The 14,001-nt window shown below is 46.9% G+C and overlaps 2 protein-coding genes across 2 annotated transcripts; both read left to right on the forward strand.

The window, feature by feature from the left end:
* Positions 1-4,947: 4,947 nt before the first annotated feature.
* LOC115384626 (gap junction gamma-1 protein-like) lies at positions 4,948-6,323 on the forward strand. Its single transcript, XM_030086862.1, has one exon. The coding sequence runs from the start codon at positions 4,992-4,994 to the stop codon at positions 6,321-6,323; it is 1,332 nt and encodes a 443-aa protein (XP_029942722.1). The 5' UTR covers positions 4,948-4,991.
* A 1,570-nt stretch (positions 6,324-7,893) lies between these two features.
* On the forward strand, positions 7,894-13,201 carry LOC115384624 (target of Nesh-SH3-like). The gene is made up of 11 exons (XM_030086859.1): positions 7,894-8,007; positions 9,013-9,210; positions 9,304-9,492; positions 9,847-9,897; positions 10,026-10,095; positions 10,345-10,416; positions 10,510-10,555; positions 11,473-11,607; positions 11,717-11,843; positions 11,928-12,061; positions 12,142-13,201. The coding sequence occupies exons 1-11, from the start codon at positions 7,963-7,965 to the stop codon at positions 13,199-13,201; spliced, it is 2,127 nt and encodes a 708-aa protein (XP_029942719.1). The 5' UTR covers positions 7,894-7,962.
* Positions 13,202-14,001: the final 800 nt, after the last annotated feature.

Below are 14,001 nucleotides of genomic sequence, written 5' to 3' on the forward strand. Positions count from 1 at the left end.
GCAGGAGAGGAAGGAAAGAGACAACAAGCAGAGGTAAAAACCGATCACTGATTGTTTCAATATGTGGTCTGATGTGCATTGTGCCTGTTCTGAAACGCATAAATGAACTCATACTGTATGTGTTTGGTATCTCCAAGTGTTAAAGAAGCACAGAAAAATGAGGAAATAACCATACATGGCCTCTTTCCTGAGCAAACTGTAACAAAGTGCAGGAAATTCAGGATTAAAATTTGTAAAGAGTATGAAGAAAGCTACTTAGAATGATTATGTAACGGCCAATTGAAGCAGTTGTAGTGTACTTGTATTGACTTTGTGATGGGAGTCTCTGCTGCCTTTGCTCCAGGCTTGTGTCAGGATCAGATTGAGTGTATACGTCGCGCCGTCCTGTGTGTTTTGACATGTTCGATGGCCTCCACAGTTAACTGAAAATCCCCCCGGGGACAGCCTGTCTCACAGTAACAAGAAGCGCTGAATGTGAAGCTTCGGCGCCGGCTCTCAGGATGTTGTTCATCATTTCGTTAGTTGAAGTTGGAGAGCCGGCGGTGGCCCAGAGGTTAGAGCAGCAAGCATGTGAACGGAAAGTGGGGGTTTGAATCCACAACGCCCCCCCGAATCCCACTGAGGAAAAGCATCCGGCTGGAGATTTGTCCCAAATCAAACATTCGCGGTCCGCCGTGTTGACCCCCGAAAGACAGTTATCATCATGGAGCTTTGACAAGGCAGAAAACATAGTTATGACGGTTTCTGCTGCTGTTTGATTCCCTCCGCTGGCTGTTGTCTTTGTTTTGTTCAGTGCTCGTTAGATTTGCCTTCAGAAACCTGCCTGTAGCTTTTCTGTTGCTCTGAATTCTCCTTATTATTGTTTGAAGTTTTACAGAAGTAAAAGTTGTGTTAAACTGACAGAGCAAAAAGCAGTTTTGTTGTATCTCTCATATAATTTTATTTTTCCACTGATTTTTATGCTTTATGAAAAGATCTGTGAAATTTCTGAGGACTCATTAAGGACCGGAAGGCGTTCTCTGCCGCTGCAGTGACTCTTTATAGAAATAGCATGAAGGTTAAGATAGTGTTTTCCTGCGTGTGTGTATGTGTGTGAACGTACACTCACACACATGCCTATGTTAGCGTCTTTGTGTGGGTTTGAGTGTTTTTATGGGGCTGGGGTGGGAGTTTCATTCTGGGAATATTTTTTTATTATTTAGTGTAAACACTTTGGGCCCCATCTATTAAAGTTGTTCTCACAAAAGAAAAAGAAAAAGAAAGATCTACTTACCCGACGCACAGAGAACACTGGGAACGGTTTATGCTAATTGCTTAGAGCACAACGTGCATCGTGATTTACTGTTTGCCTCGTTTGATAAGATTATGCAGCAGAGATCCTCCTCCTGCCGTCGTGCTGAGAAGCATTTTGTCAACTGGCTCTCCGCGGCTTTCCTCTGTAGACTTTAAACTTAATTTCATGTCTTATCCCTAGATTGTGTATTTTGCTTCATTTGTTTGCCGTGACGTTCCGGTTCTTTAAAGAACCTGTCCCTCTAACTCTATTCGTCGTGGCTGATTGATTGATAGAAGTGCAGATGTGGCTGAATGCGTGTCTCCGGCACTAACTGCAGCCGAACAGTTGACTGATGCTGCCGTCGAAGACTCATACCGCAGCGTTTGATCAGGACATAGCCTCCCTCCAACAAACTCCACGATTTAAATAGCATAAATCCAAGACTGTGCTGTTTAGCTTCTGCTATATATATATATATATATATATATGTGTGTGTGTGTGTGTGTGTGTGTGTGTGTGTGTGTGTGTGTGTGTGTGTATATACCAAACGTGCATTAACCAAAGCACAAAATCCAATCTGCCTTGTCTCTGCAAAAGGACTAAAAGGTAGTTTTTAAATAATTTACTGCTATTTTTGTCACTTTTTTGGTTTGAACTCGTGACCTGCAGCACAAGTGTGAACACAGCCTCGCAGCCTGTCAGTGCGGTCTGACTGGAGCCTTTCTTGCACATCATCCCCCCTCAAACTTTCATTTTTTTCTCCCCTTCAAGGTCAGCTTTCCACTTTGTAGTGTGTATCTAATCAAGAAAATTCTCCCACCCAAAATACTTGAAAAGGCGCTGTCAGCAAACTGCTAAATGTTTACGGTTGCCTTTCAAGGTAATAGTTAGTGTTTCATTCTCGCAGATTCTGGGTGGAGCGTCTCATTTGCTGCTTTAAAGGAGACCGCAAACCTTTACATTCACAGCTTGAAGCCTTCTCACATGGGCTTGTGTGAAACTGGCTTTTTTTTTTTACTGGCCCTGTAGGAAGCAGGAGGTTGCTGGGAGACATCTGGAGAAAGTCCGCAGGACCACCTCCAGGCCGGCGATGTGGCACGGCTCTGTAGCGTGAGCTCCCGTCTGAGTCTGAGACGTCTTCTTACGTAAAGACATGACTGTAACCGCGTCGGTTACAGCCATGTGACACATATGTGTTGACGAAAGATTAAAAACCCAGCCTCAACAGCAAAAACGACAACTCCCGTCCTCAAAAACCTGCTTTTATCCCCTGTTACAGCAGCGATTCGCATTGTGGGTGACCTGATGGCGAGCGCTGTGAAGGACGGTCACCAGCGGGAGTTTGGGTGGTCATAGATGAGCTACCGGGCCTCCGAGTGGTGCATTACACAACAAGGCCAGATGTGCAGTTTTAAAAGGCACGTGACTCCTAATGAGGCAGACAGGTTATTTTTTTCTTTCCTTTTTTTTCTCCGTCTTCAGAGTCAGACATTAAGAAGTCGACTTGTTATTTTGTGTCACACTGACTCAGTGCGACAAATTTAATGCAGCAGGGCATTAGCGTGTACATGTGCTCTCATAAATAGCGTTAGCCACATGTGTTATGTACTCCAAACAGAAAGTCAAGTAGAACATTGGAGATCATAAACAGGTTAGTACCCATTAAGGTTCTGCAGTTTTTCATGGGGTGCTTATTTTTATCTGTGTAGTATAAGGAAGAGTGTATTCCTTTGAGTAAATAAAACTCTGTAAATCCAGATATTCTGGGGTAAAATCACTTATCACAACAGAATTTAGATTTTTTTTTAAATCATTTTCACCACATTTTTTTCCCACTGACAGATGAGTAAAGTTGTGGATCTCAAAAATACAAATAAATTACTTGACGCTCAACATTTAACTCAAAACCAGGAGTGTCACTCTTCTTAGTTCAAAGGTCACATTCATCCCAATATTACCTTGAGAGGGCCTGACTGGTGAAATAGTGACCTTTAAACTTAAACTTTAAAATGTCTACATTTCCAAAAAAAAAATACAATTACTGTCAAAAATCACTACAATTTCAACATAAAGCCATTTTCAATGAGATCTTCTGTTGCAGAGGCTTCTCTCGCTGATCAGTTAAAACTGATAAAGAGCATTCCTTTTTCTGTAACAGTTCGTGTTGTTGTGCATTTAGAAAAACCAGCGCTCACATAGACTGCAGTTGGGGAGCTGTTTGAACAGGAGAGCTACACACAGACGCACACACTCCGCACGGGCAGAGAGCCCCACAGAAGTCTAGACCTTTAAATATAAAAAGAAAAAAAAAAAAATGCTCTCGTGAGACGTCTGCAGCGCGAGCTCTGAGCAGATGGGTGTCTTCAGGTTAAACAGTGATTTTTCACGGTGAGGCAGAGAAACGCGGTCGTCTGGTTCAGCGGTGAACTGGGATGACTTCGCCGTGGACTCCTCACACCGTCCTCCTCGCTTTGTGGCGGCGCGTTTTTTCATGAAACCATTAAATGTTTTGTAGTTTAACCCCCTAACAGCGGAGGAATTCCTGAAGCTCTCGCACTAATGAACGCTGCCAGCTGTTTGGAAAGAGGGAGCCGGCATCATAAGAAGTCAGCAAAAACAAAGAAAAACATTTTGTTTAAAAGTGAACGTCTTGTCTGAGGACGGTGTTTCCAGTCTGGCAGTGAAGCAGACGTACAGCATGATGCAACAGCCGGCGTGTTTTACAGTCGCTCGGCTTTCCAACGAGCTCCACTCTGGTCTGAGTGGAACGTTATCCCAGAACCACTGACATTTAACTTAACGCACATCTAACAGGAATATAAACATTAAAATATTTGAAATCATTACATAGTTCTCGTTATAAGCTTCCTCGTGACTGATTTCTAAGGTGAGCTCTGTCCATCGCTTAGATAACGGATTAAATGTGTCGTTTTAATCGCTTGCGGCTGATTTATAGCCGGTTTATGGACTGTCTGGACGATTGTGCAAAGTAATATTGTGCGGCGCAAAGAAATTCGGTCTCATTTACAGTCGCACATTCCACCATGGGTTTGTTTAGACGTCTGGTTCAGGGCACTGCTGTTCAAAGGAGGAGGATGAAAGTGTGGCTGTCGTGAAGAAAGACGCTGTTTGATAACCATGTGAGGGAAAGACGGTGTGTCTCAGATCGCTCCTGAGCCCTAAACCTGCAGGAGAGCCCGGTCCTCCATGCCCACAGACGAAAAAAGAACCCATGAAAAGTGTGGGGGTCTTTATTTGTAGAACATATTCTGTGTGTGTGTGTGTGTGTGTGTGGGAGGGAGAGAGATAAAGCCAAAGATACACACAAAATGACAGAATAATTCATGATCCGTCTTCTACCCTCAGCGCGTGTTTTACTCACTCAGGAATGTGTGTGATGTGATTTCCCAGAGTTGTGAGCTGATATTATTGCTTGTCTTTAAATGGAAGTGTTTCACCAAAAGGAGCCGTTTGACCCCATTAGCTGAGTCCTCCTGTTTTCTAGGACAGAAATAAACATTTTCACATCAACAGAAAGTTTAAAATAGTAGCGGTGAAGGACTTCCTTCTAAGTTTCTTTGTTATTTGTGTGATTTTGCTCCATTTAATGTGTCTTCTTTTGAATTGTTGTCTAAATAAACCCTTCTATTCTCTCTCTCCAGGGGATTAACTGGAGGTGTATGCTGCTCCACGGTGTCGTTTCCCCACCGTTACCATGAGCTGGAGTTTCCTGACTCGCCTGCTGGAAGAAATCCACAACCACTCCACGTTCGTGGGCAAGATCTGGCTGACCGTCCTCATCGTGTTCCGCATCGTGCTGACGGCCGTCGGCGGAGAGTCCATCTACTACGACGAGCAAAGCAAGTTCGTCTGCAACAGCGGCCAGCCGGGCTGCGAGAACGTCTGCTACGACGCCTTCGCGCCGCTCTCGCACGTCCGCTTCTGGGTGTTCCAGATCATCCTGGTGGCCGCGCCGTCGCTCATGTACCTGGGCTACGCCGTCAACAAAATCGCCCGGGCTGAGGAGCAGGCCGACGGCGGCGGGTTTCCACGAAACCGAGCGAAGAAGCACTACCTGGCAGGCCGGAGGCAGCACCGGGCCGTCGAAGAGGCCGAGGATGACAACGAGGAAGACCCCATGATTTACGACACGGCAGAGGTGGACAGCGACGGCGGGGCGGCGGCGAAGGGGAACGGCGGCGATAAACAACAGAAAGCCAAGGCCCGCCATGACGGACGCCAGCGGATCAGAGAGGACGGACTGATGCGCATCTATGCGTTCCAGCTGCTGGCGCGCACCCTGCTGGAGGTGGCCTTCCTCTGCGGGCAGTACGCGCTCTACGGGTTCGCCGTGCCCGCCAGGTACGTGTGCTCGGCCAAGCCCTGCCCCCACCAGGTGGACTGCTTCGTGTCGCGGCCCACCGAGAAGACCATCTTCCTGCTCATCATGTACACGGTGTCGCTGCTCTGTCTGGCGCTCAACATCTGGGAGATGCTCCACCTGGGCGTCGGCACCATCTGCGAGATCCTGCGCTCCCGCCACGTGCGGCTCGCCGACGAGGAGCTGTACGGGCTGACCCGGGCGCAGGGCGCGCTCGGCGAGGCGCGGGTGAGCGCAGAGGAGTACGGCGGCTACCCGTTCCCGTGGAGCGCGCCGTCGGCCCCGCCGGGCTACAACATCGCCATCAAACCCCTGGTGGTGTCCACGGGGAGCCACGGCCAAGCGCTGCCCATCACCGACCTCACCAACGCCAAGATGGCGTGCCGGCAGAACCACGCCAACAGCGCCGAGGAGGAGCGGCAGCAGTACTCCAATAACGAAGACAACCTGCGGCGGCCCGAGGCGGGCGATCCCCCCGCGGCGGTCCACGGGGACGCCGGTCGGCCTCAGAGCAAGCCGGAGGCCGACGGCCAGAATCACGGCCCCCCCCACGGCAACCCTCACCGCGAGCGCAAACACCGGCAGGCCTCCAGACACTCCGGAGACAGAGGCAGCAGCAGCAGCAGCAGCAAGTACGGAGTCATCAAAGGCTCCGAGTGGATTTGAGTCCGTTAGAGGTTAAACAATGCGGCGTCTCCGCACAGCAGAACAGCAGCAAAGCAACAGTGTCAGATCATTTTTTTGATATTATATCACATTTACAGCATCCTGTGGACACTTAATGCAGCTCGTTGACACAGATTGATGGCAGTTTACACGTTTCCTTTCAGGAAAAAGGCTTCTTTTTTTTCTTTTTCTTTTTTTTTTTAGTATTACAATTCATGTTTAAAGTTGGTTGAGAAGAAGCCTTTCCACATCTGGGAGAAAAACTTTAGAAGTTAATTGTGAAAGTTCACAGCAGTGAATTGGAATGAAGAAAAACTGTGTGAAGTTCTTTGATTTTCTGTATCTGGTGCAGATAGGTCTGTGCTTTATTCCTGAAGTGCCTTACGTTCACCGTTGTTAATCTGTTTCATTTGAAATCTACATGACTTTGCGTTCAACAGTTCTGGGCGTCCTTTTGAAATAAAAATGGCCGTCACTGTGGACTGAAAGCAGGGTTTCAGTCCTGCCGGCTGAGTGATTTGGTTCATTACCCTCAGGCACTAAAGCTTTTCTCTCTCAATATGCAAATATCTCCCACAGACATAAAAATTATAAATATTTCTTTCTGAAACAAACAAAAAAAATTAAGGGACTCAGGTAGATGTCACAATGTTTTCATTTTGTGATTTTTTTTGGGGGGGTGAGAAGGGGTTATATAGAAAATGTTCAGATTTTCAATCTTTTACTATTCTGCTTGTATTATTTTCAACACACTTTTTGCGATAAGTAATGAGCGATGTTTTGTTCTTAAGGTCTGATTTAAAACTTGTCATGTGTCTTGATTTACAGACTTTCAGTCTGAGATGCTGTTCGGGTCAGTTTTTTGCACTGCCACTGTTTTACTTTGTGGAAAAAAATCTTTTCATTAACAAAAAGTGCATGTTTTGAAATAAAAAGTTTGCATTTCACTTGTGTCTGTTTGTACTGACTGAAGACCATTACAGCTGTCGTATGTGCAGACACTGCCCTCTGGTGGGCAAAAACAGCACAAATTAACATTCTGCCCTCAACATGTTATTCCACTATTCCGTTTTGAATCAACGTAAAGAATTTCTAATAGAAATGTATTTTATTTTTTCTGTTCTTTTTTGTATTAATCCACGTGCGGTTGGATGACAGTGACAAAATGTAATTTAAAACTGAGAAAAAAAAGCACTATAAAAGGAAGAAAAGCCTACGATACAAAATAACAATAAATCTAAGTGAAAATAAAATTGGAAATGTGAAAACTAAATAACTTTTTCAGAGGACCTTGATTTATGAGTGTTATGTTTGAGGACAGTCAGAAATTGTAGTGTTTACTTAAAAAAATCGTTAAAAAAGCGTACGATAGTCGACTTCTAAGGATATCACATAATATAAACGCTCGGCAGTAACATTTTAATGAAGATGTTTATTTTGTGTCAGCTTCAAAGTGATATTATGGAATTGTTTTTCTGAATAACTCAAACAACGTCAGAGAACGTTGGCTGACCAGAAAAGAACTGGGAAAAACGACCACGTAACATGTCACCTGAAGGCATCATTACGTCGGAAATGACGTTTGCTCCTCCGCCTGTGTTTTCGAAAAGAGCGGCGGCTTCAATTCTTCCACATTTCAATGAGCTTACTGCATGAAAGTCCTCGTCGCAGCTCCCCAGCACAGGTACGCAGCGTTTGTGCTCAGTTGTTTAAACCGTCTGGCCCCAACAACGTCGGGAAATAGTTTACAATTCAAACAAACTTTTTCGGAGTTCTTTGAATCTCCGGTATTGTTGTTTGGGGAGCAGCTAATAGCTAAAGCTAACCAGGCAGGGGTTAATGGATTAGTGTTAATGTACCGGGACAGTTCTGTTTGAGAGTGACACTATCCGTTGGGCTCTCGTCAGTATTAATCATTCAAGCATTGTTGCAGTGTCTTTTTTCCTGCTGGGAAGTATTTGGAAAGTCAGTGTTTATTTATTTATTTGACGTTAATCCGAAACGCCTGCCCCAGTGGTCTGACACACAATGCCATTTAACTGTGAGCACTGGACTGAGAAGCAAAGTGATATTAGTGATTAATAGTAACAACGTGAGCACATAAGCAACAAATAATTTAATCAACGAGTTGTGGAAACACCGCAATGCATTTTGGGATGAAGATATAGTAAAGATCACGAGCTGAAGTTAGAAAAAAAAAAAAACATTGTAAGATGGGAAAAAATGTCTCAATACTGCTGTGCAGCCAAGTGACACTCTGTGAATGCACAGCTTATTTTACCTTGAAGCAGATGCATTACAGCAGTCAAGCATACAAATTTCATCTCATACTCCCTGAAGAACAATAATCTGAGTCTACAATTTACACAAACTCACAGAACCCTGGGTAATATGGTTGTTAAAACACTGTCTTCAGATGATTCTTGATTTCTGCTGCATATTCCAATGTTAAGCTCAGAATTTTGGTATGGACAACAGAAGTACATATGTCAGAAGTAAATATGTCCAGCACCTTAATGCCAAGTGAAATCAAAATTGTTGTGGGTCTAGTTACTTTGAGCAAAATATTTATAAGTGGATAACTTGCCAAAGCCCTGATGGATTTCCTTTTTTTTATGATTTGTTTTTAATCTATTGTCCAGTCATTAGCAGGTCTGTTTAATCAGTGTTTCTTTTTTCCCCGATGGAGGATCCCCTCGTTTCGCTGAAGAGTTTGAAGCTCGTTCGCCCCACCAGCACCATGCAGCCGCAGCAGAGCTCAAAAGAGCGACGGCCTCTCTGCAAACGGCCTCTGAAGAAGAAGCTGGAGGGGAAGACCTTCTATCTGGACAATGTGAAGAAACAACAGATGATTCTGCTTGGCGAGACCATACAAGCTTTAGGAGGGGTAAGAATGTGTTTCGGTTCCCCACGTCCTCTTTCTGGAAAGTGAAAGGTTATAAGCGTGTACTGTTTTTTGTTGGTTGTTTCACATATGAAGAGGGTGGAAAGTTTCCTCCACAAGGACGTGGATTACGTTGTGACTGGAAGCAAAGAGGACTTGAAGCAAGAGAACCCCGCAGCGACCAAGGGAGCAGCAAAGGACAAGGGTGAAGGAGATAAACGTCCAGCTGAGCAGCAGGAGCGAGGCCTCGCTGCAGTGAAACGACCAGGAACTCCTCGACCAGCGGTACTGAGCGTCACATACACGGTTTAAAATCTGTTCAGGTGGAAAGAAGTGCGCATTATATTGTTTTGTTCATACTGTAAACTTTAAAATATTGATACTTTCATCGTATTCAAGGCCCTGTTTAGATGATCCAAGTGAAAACTCAACATTTTTTCAGTTTTGTTTCCAAAGTGTTTTCAGAAAGTGTTTTTTTTTTTTTTTTACATCATTGTCGTGTAAACTGGCCTCAGGGCCATGACTCAAGTGAACAACTTTCAACCAACGAAAGTACGTTTTGTTATCTTAATGTTAGTGAGCTGTGATATAAACAGGAGTGAATTTCACTGCATACCTTTGCTGCCTTGTTCTCATCAGGTGTGTGGCAGCCGGGGAAAAGCTCTGCTGGAGAAGGCCATTCGCAACAACGTAAGTCAGAATACTTGTTTCACAGAGATGTGGGTTCTGGGATTTTGTGAGAAATGTAGTGCACTTTGCTTTGTAATGCAGTTTGCTTGAAATCTCAGGTCCTGGATTCTGATTGATCTGTCTTATAGGAGCGACTGCAGGCGAGCAGCGTTCTCTCCAGCGCTCGATCGTGGGGCGTCAAGATCTTGTCTGTAGACCGTATCCTTTGAATGGAAGAGAAAATGTAGTGAGCTCTTCCTGACAGTAGATGGCTCCGTCTTCCTGAGTAAAGACTCATCAGTGCCTGCATGAGAAACAGCACTGAGAGTCCTGTTGAAAAGAGCTTTTTGAAACATTCTCCTCTGATATTTAAAATAGAGAAATCTAATTGAGCTACAGAGATTGTTTTCAGCTTAGTGCCTTGAGAAGAAAAACGTTATCGTGACTTGTTCCTTAGCGTTTTACCAGACGCTCTGTTATATTTGAGGAAGCTGACCAAAGAAAGGAGCATCGCTAAACAGTGCCCTCCTGTCGTGAAAGGTCAGTTCATGCCATTGAGCGTTGTGCATTTCTCCCCATGAATCATTGAAAGTCAGGATATGACTCACTTTAATCTGTGTCTCCTGTCCGCAGCTACAACTCTGAATACTCCCCATCTGAAAATCGAAGACGTCAGCAGGTGAGTTTCATGAATTCTGCTCTGTTGGCTCGTTTCTTTTCCCTGACTGAACATAGCACCGTTTGAACGAAGTACACTGGAGGAGGAAGTGTTCAGGAGCAAGATGTCCCATCAAGCATTGCACTTTGTCACTTTGAGTTTGAGCTAATTGAGGAAGATGAGACGGACTCCTGAGAGCCAGAGAGGATGTTTCCCAGCCGACACACACACACACACTCGTGTAACGGCAGCTCGGTATCGGATTGGATGCCGTTTTGGGATTATCAAACATAATGACGGTGAAGCTGCTGTCAGATGCAGCGGCCTGTGCCGCTGTTTCCATTCTGGCCCCGCTGCCCCACCGGGTGCCTGTTTGGAAGGTGTGCATTTCAGTCCAGGAGGGTTTCTTAATTGAACTTGTTAAGAAGTCCCTTCATGTAATGTGACATGAAGCTGCGCCCCGGGAGCCCGAGCGGATACAGTTTCTGCTTGATGAGGCTCTGCGAGCTCCGGTGCCTGTTCCTGCAGGGGGCCTCCACGCGCTGAGAGGTCTTTTCATTTGCCTTCTCATTTCAGCTAATTGGAGTGCTCTGACTAATGTGGAGGGGAGAGACACTGGAGCCGAGACACCTGGAGCACAGACTGAGGAGGGCCTTAAATAAATACATATAATATGTCTCTCTCATTTCATGATTCTTGTGATGTCTGAAGTCCTCCAGCCCCACAGCATGATGCTTCCTCCGCCATGCTGGATGCTGCTTGGTGGGGTTTTTTTTTCCTTGTAGGCCTCATTGGACACTCTGCTGGAAAAATCCAAGTAAAATGATCCCTGAAAGGCTCCCAAGATGCATTTGGACCAAGTGTGTTCAGTATTTTCATCTTTGGAGGTTTGATGTTAAAACACAGTTTTTTTTTTCCTGTTTTTGTGATTGAACCAGGAAATACAAGCCTTTGTTTACGCTGTACGCCACTTTCCCCGCTGTGTGCCGCCTGAGCAGAAGTGCTCCCCTCCAGTCCCTCCCTCCTCCTCCCTGGTTCGAACAGTGGGCAGAGCAGCAAGAGAACCAAACCAGGTTGGTTCCAGCGATACGCGCTGTCATATTGTTTATGTTCACACTTTTCTTTTCATCATGATGAGAAAAACGAACCTGTAAGCATTATCATTGTTTCCTCTCGTCTCAGCCAAAAGAAAGCGGAAAGCTCCCCTCAGGACAAGTTCCAAACATCTTATAACCTACCTTGGCTTATCGGGAGGAGGAAATCTTCTTACTGCGAATGCTGCCGACAAGTCTTCACCAGTCTGAAAGAGGTGGGAAGCTTCTTCTTTTTCTAAGCCATGTGGTTTTTTTTCTTTCGGTTGTGCTGATGTTAACTCTACTTGACCGTTCTGTAGCACTTAGAGTCCGAACAGCACCACAGATTTGCGATGGATCAGTCAAACTACAGCACGGTGGATCAGGTAGTGGCTGGAATGCCTCCTGCGTTCGATTCCACTGTGTCTCACCTCTCAGAAGAAGCTCTCAACAGGTCAGATTTATTCTCGTGTAACGTTGTAATGTCACCACAGTGTTTCACTGGTCTAAACTGGTGTCTGTGTCTTCGTGTAGACCGCCGACCCCTCTGCCTGTTGAGGACTTTTGCGGCATGGAGCTTGATATCGAGGATTCGAAGCAGGCCGAAGAGGATTTCTTTTTGAACACTGGAAGTCCTCCGTCCTGTCGCCCCCCCAGTGCGTCACCTGGACTCCAGCTGGCTGAGCCAAAGCAGGAAGACGTTGCCGCTGAAATGAACTCTCTCGCTCCACACACGCCCTCCCCGTGTAGCGTTAACCCACCTCCCGCCTTAAGCCCAGCCGCTCCCGAGCCAAACGTCCAGCGACTCGACCCGGAGTCGCCCCCCCCTCAGCCCGAGGCGCTCCACCTCCCCACAGGTCCGGCTGAGCCGCTCTCCCCTCATGCTGCCTCCTCCCTGCCTCCATTCCTCAGCCCAGAAATCCCATATCCCTGCTACGCCATGGACCCCCACAGCTCGTACTCGGACCCCCCCGTCCTCAGTCCTCAGCACTGCGCTGAGGAAAGATCAGATGACCTGAACCTCATGGACTCCGTTCCTCAGCTGTCAGCGACGACGCGAACCCCCAGGAAGCGCCGTCGCTCCGCCAGCGGCGAGCAGAACTCCAGGAAAAGAAGGAGAAGGAGCCCTGAGACCGGGACGGGTCCGGCTGCAGACGATTCTCCGACTCGCAGCTCTCGTACGTCACACACCCTCGGTTCACCGCAGACTCCAACCACTCATCCTTCTGCGCTCGATGCTCCGCCTGACTCCCACGTCGAAGACTCCCGGCGCTCGCAGCCCCACGCCACCCCCGTCTGCATCGAGCGGTCGCTCATCCCCGACCCGGCCGCGCTCACGTCGCCGTCGTCGGACTCGGAGTGGGACTGCGGGCTGCTGTCCCGGCTCGGCCCCCCCGCCGCCGCGTGCCCGACGCCCGCCGGGCCGAGCTGCGAGCTGGACACGGAGCTGCTGCACAGGCCGCGGCCCTGGACGTACGGCAGCGGCTACGAGTCTCACCTGCACACCATCCTCCAGCAGTCGGCGCCGTGCGCCGACGAGACAGACATTTCACCGTTTTCCAGGAGTGTGGCGCAGATCGCAGAGGTTCAGTGATGATGGGTTCCTTTCTGCTCAGGAATTTAAAATGGGGAAAGTTTTGTGAAACACCTGGAATCATCCGTTTCTCAGACTGCGGATCCCCAATGTGTTACTTCATCAAACTGAGTCATGCGTTAATGCTTTGGCTTATTCCTGACTGAAATGTGAAAATTCATAATTTATAAAATAAGCTAAGAAACCCTCTCGTATCTGCTCTCCCCTGGTGGGAGGGCTCCGCTGTGTGTGCTGCTGACTGTAGGCGTTTAGCAGCCATGTCCGGGAACACACGGCGCTGCTGAGAATTTAATGAGGCTTTCTGAAAGGGGGCATTACTCAATTACTGTAAGTGCTACGCCTGGATCGGATCCCACTTCCACGTGAACGGTCAAACCAGCGAGGTGTCGACGCTGAAGGTGGGACTAAGGACAGGCGTTCGCTGCGTCGTGTCAGGAATCCATGAATTCCGACACAACAACAAAAAGGAAACTCCGCATATTTAAAATATGTGAACGACTCCCTCCAGAAAAAAAGTTCACTTTTTTATGTTCTGTAGTTGTACTCATGTTTTTCTCCTGCTGAATAAAACTTTTCCCGTTGACTTCCTGAGTGCTGACTGATTGGTGAAGACGGAAGGGCGGCAGGAGGTCGCAGTGTCCCGTCGAACCCGTCACACCAGCTTCTTGCTGACAGACAATATTTGATATGTTGTATGTAACCCATCGCTCCCTGTGCGGCTGGCTCTCATGAAACCTTCAGACAGATCATTATTTCCATAATGCTACGAAACACTCTGCAAACCTCATAAGTAGCCTGCA

Source organism: Salarias fasciatus, unplaced genomic scaffold (genome assembly GCF_902148845.1).
Source record: "Salarias fasciatus unplaced genomic scaffold, fSalaFa1.1, whole genome shotgun sequence".
Taxonomy (NCBI): domain Eukaryota; kingdom Metazoa; phylum Chordata; class Actinopteri; order Blenniiformes; family Blenniidae; genus Salarias; species Salarias fasciatus.